The sequence below is a fragment of the Morone saxatilis genome, unplaced genomic scaffold (genome assembly GCF_004916995.1).
Source record: "Morone saxatilis isolate NCDOM2014 unplaced genomic scaffold, NCSU_SB_2.0 Contig17, whole genome shotgun sequence".
In the NCBI taxonomy this organism is placed as follows: domain Eukaryota; kingdom Metazoa; phylum Chordata; class Actinopteri; family Moronidae; genus Morone; species Morone saxatilis.
Genome location: NW_023339729.1, coordinates 603,310 through 607,761, shown reverse-complemented (window position 1 = coordinate 607,761; position 4,452 = coordinate 603,310). Strand labels below are relative to the sequence as shown.

Genomic DNA, 4,452 nt, shown 5'->3' with positions numbered 1-4,452 from the left:
AATTTTAATATTAGGACAAGAGATAACCCGAGTAAATACAAAAGGCAGTTTTTAAATGATGATTTGTACTTTATTAAGGAAAAAAGCTAATCCAAACCTTACCTGGACCTATGCTGAAAGTAATTGCCCCCTAAACCTAAATAACTGGTTGTCCACCTCGGCAGTAACAACTGCAATCAAGTGTTTGCAATAACTGGCAATGAGTCTTTCACAATCAGCTTTATGAGGAATTTTGCCCCACTCTTTTTGCAGGCTGTTTTAATTCAGCCACATTGGAGGTTTTCCGGCATGAACAGCCTGTTTAAGGTCAATGCCACGGCATCTCAATCGGATTTGAATGTCCAAAACTTTGGACTTAGGCCACTTCCAAAACCTTTAATTGTTATTTTTTAACTAGTTCAGAGGTGGACTCTGTGTGTCGGATCTTGTGCGCTGCTATAACCGCAAGTTCTGAACTTAATCAACTGGTTGAATGTCCTCTCCCTTCAGATTTTCTTAGAGAGCCGATATCATCTCCATTAATAGTTTGATGATCTGAAACATTTAAGTGGGACAAATATGCAAGAAAATAAGAAATCAGAAAGGGGGCAAATACTTTTTCACAGAACTGTATATATGTTGTTTATTTTAGAAATGATAGTTTACTTTTTGCTTATGCACTGTGTGAAATAAACCAGAATAAACTACAAAGGAACAGTTCTGCACTAAAGCACTAACGAGATCTATAAACACACATAATACTTGCAAAGATATATATGACAAGTGAACTATTTTTGATCTCAAGCCAAAAAAAAACTCAACTGCAACTGATGTGATGTGTCTCTTTTCTGCGTCTATGTACATGTGTGGGTTTGGCCGATCAACAGCCCTGTAGTTTCTGAATTTCCCGGTGAGAAAGGCCATTACACACCCAAACTGCACAAATAAGTCCACTTCAAACAACACTATCAGTCAGTCCAAATCTCCCTCGTTTCTTTCCTCATTTTCTCTGGGAACAATTCTTCTCTAAATGTGCTGCATCTATTTTCGTTTTCATTAAAAGGCGTTCATGTTGGTGTCTTTCACTGACTTTCAGCACAGTGTCACTCTTTGTGCGCAAGTGTAACTTTCTGGTAACCTGTCCACCAAACAAGAGTATAAATAGTCTCAATAACTGAGTGAGTGCAAGAAAACAGGAAGGGGCAGAGAATGCAGCTTTGAGCAGAGAAAAGGATGAATGATTGTTTCACTGGATGACTCTTTATTGTCTTTCTCCTCATTTCCTTTCTCATTATTCTCACTCCATTTCCTCCTACAGTTTCCTCTTTATCCTCCATTGCCTGATTTTCTTTCCTCTATGAATGTCAGGTTGTTCCCTGATTTCTTGGCTTTTCATTCTCTCTCAATTTCTGATGTTTTCAACTGCTTTGTTTCCTTCTGAGTTATCAGTTTGCACTTTTCATCTAGATTTTCTGAATATGTCTTTTGCTCTCCTCCATTTCATCTCTGTTTCATCTTCACTATATTATTTTGCATGTATAAAATGATATTTTCTTTCCTAATACTCATTTTTATTGCTTTTCTCTTTCTATCTCTTTTATCATCAGCATGTATTTATGCATGACTGTATTTTAATTATCACCAAATATAAAAACGATACATTTTTATAGAACATTACACAAATTTGTGAAAAATATCCATAAAATATATGTGTAGCACTTTTTAAAAACTAATTATTATATTTTCCTCTTTTGTCTGTGTATCATCCCATTGCTACTCAACTAAAATTCAAAAAGGTAAAATATTCAAATTTGATTTAAATTCAAATGAGAATACAGTAATGACTAGTGATGTCACAACAAGTAATAACAAAATATCTGCCGTCAGATCACACAATGATGCTTGAAGGTTCGAGCAGTATGACAGCATTTCCTGCTCCATGCAGACCTGCCCATTAATTATGATGAAAACAGGGGATTGTTGTTGTTAAATCATCTGTGATTGAGTACTTAGGATACATACAGGCAGGTCGTCCCACAGCTGGCTCTTTTTCATCTCCAGTGATGGCTGCGTCAGGTCAAACTTGGGAATGGGGAATCCTGGGATTGCGTTGTGGAGATGGAAGCCAAACGTGACCAACCAGATATTTATATCTACATAAAGAGAGCAGTGGATGAGGAAAAGAAAAAAAAAAAGCTGAAGAGTGAGTATGTATGTTGATTTGCACTAAATAGCAGAACAAACTCTGACAATAAATATGTATATTTTTGTATATTTCTTACGCCCTCTTATAATAATTCCAGACAAACATCTGGTGTCCCCTTAATGAATGCATTGTTGGAACTCATTACTATTAAAGTCACATATTAAATATGGTAAATGACATTCTGTTTTAAAAATAGCCAAATGCATTGTTATTCAGTTTAAAATAGTCCAGGCTGTAATTCAAATTCACATTTACTGTATTTATGAAAAAATAATTAAATAAACCATAGTGAACAGAAAGGGACCTACCGTAGAACTTTGTGGGACACCTATACTTTAACTTTAAAAGCTTCTAGGGCTGGAACCTTTGAAAACTGCTGCTAAGTTTCTTTTGATCCACTAGCTAGACATACAAGGAACTACAATATAGTTAGTGTTTTTAAAATGTTTCCTGTTACCTGTGACATATTCTTTGACCTGATGAATCTTGCTGATGGGGTTGTTGCCTCGGAACATGTAGAGGTTAAAGGGCTTGGGGTCTTTACCAACACGTGTCCATGTGCTGATGTCAGGAGTTGTCCACCTTCATTACAAACACATTCCGGTCAGATGTGACACTGACAAAGCTGGAACAGCATCCTGTTATAGAGAATCACCTATCATGCTTGGACTGGAAATGAGTGAATAAGTGACAGACTGCCTACCTCCCAGCAGGGATGTCATAGTCTCTGTCTCCAAAATGCAGCAGTCGTGTCAGAGGATCATACAGGCCTCCATGGAAACCAATTACCAGCACAAAGTCTGGGTTGGAATCAAAGTAAACCTCGCCATATGCTGTGTACTGCACCTACACACACACACAAACAGACATGTATGATCTGATACTGAGATACAAAATTATTTAATTAATGGAATTTGAACAGATAAATGAAACACATTTAAGTGCACAGATACCTGTTTAAGCAACAGTCCATTGTTGCTGAAGACAGCCAGTGGGGTCCCAGTGTTATCACATGCAATATAAAACTCCTCTCCACTACTGATCTCCATAGCAAACACATGGCCCTGTGCAACGATAAAAATTATACACATTATGAATAAAATCATAATAATGATTATTTTTGTTATTGCTGCTGTATTCTACAACTCTACAAGTGATAACAGCAGGGCTATTAATAATATTTTTTGTCTTGCTGCTGTTGATTCACAATAAAACAAATTAATCTGCAGCTGTCTCTGTTACAGGCTCCCTAACCTGTGAGGCATTTAAAGTAGCAAAAGATGTTTGTAACAATATTTTTGTGTGATAAAGTGGGGGCTGCTACAGAGAAAACCATTCCCTCCTCTCTAAAAAATTTAATTAATTGAGATGCTGCACATTCAAAATGTTTTCCCTATAGTCACTAGAGGAAAACCTGCTCCACATAGACTCAAAAGTTTAAAAAGTTGAGAGTGAAAACCAAAAGTGACTCAAAAATAGTAGTCATTGAGGGCTCTGTCCAGAAAAAGCTTGACTCCTCCATATTTGCCTTGTCTCTAGCTGGAGATACTGGAGATCATTAGAGTTAGGAAAATAAAGCACAGCATTTGACTATATTCATAATCACTTTTTCTGTGTAGCTACCTGCAGATCGTAGTAAAAGGATGTTATCTCAGAGCTAGAGTGGTTATAGACGTGGGTGATCCTAGTGGGGTAGTTCAGGTCAGCGTAGAAGAACTGCAGGTGTTGGCCCAGACTGTTTCTAGATGCCACACGCCGACCTAGACCGTCGTAACGATACTGGATGGTCCAGCTAGCCGCTTTACTGTAGACACGAACGAGTAGACCTAAATCACAGATGATAAAAAAGAAGAATAAGGATGTGAAGAATGGCAAGACAATAAGTTAGATGTTAAATGTGTAGAACTTCAAAGATGGAGACTTTGGTGGCCCCTAGTGGTCGAGGCAGACGACCACCCACCTAGAGCCGAAGGATCTGTCCTAGGTTTCTGCCTTTTAACAGGCAGTTTTTCCTTGCCCTTGTCGCCAAGTGCTTGCTCATGGTGGTACTGTTGGGGCTCTGTAATGTTAAAAGGAGTTTGGTGCTAAACGCCTGCTGCTAATTTTGAAGACAGTGTCCTGAGATAACTTCTGTTATGAATTGACGCTATACAAATAAAATTGAATTGAATTGAATTGAATTGAATCTGCAACCCCAAAGGTTCCCCCTAATCAGCAACAGACATTATAGATTTCCATTTCAGGAGTTATCCTTGTCATGAATATTC

At 37.7% G+C, this 4,452-nt stretch overlaps 1 protein-coding gene across 1 annotated transcript in view; it reads right to left on the bottom strand.

Annotated features, from left to right (window-relative positions):
• Positions 1-4,011, bottom strand: part of LOC118326913 (teneurin-3) — a gene marked incomplete at its 5' end in the record, with an annotated part of 11,566 nt that extends 7,555 nt beyond the window's left edge. Inside the window, 5 exon segments of the mRNA XM_035660077.1 lie at positions 2,002-2,132; positions 2,643-2,767; positions 2,889-3,031; positions 3,139-3,249; positions 3,809-4,011. Coding sequence (XP_035515970.1) covers positions 2,002-2,132; positions 2,643-2,767; positions 2,889-3,031; positions 3,139-3,249; positions 3,809-4,011 — 713 coding nt within the window.
• Positions 4,012-4,452: the final 441 nt, after the last annotated feature.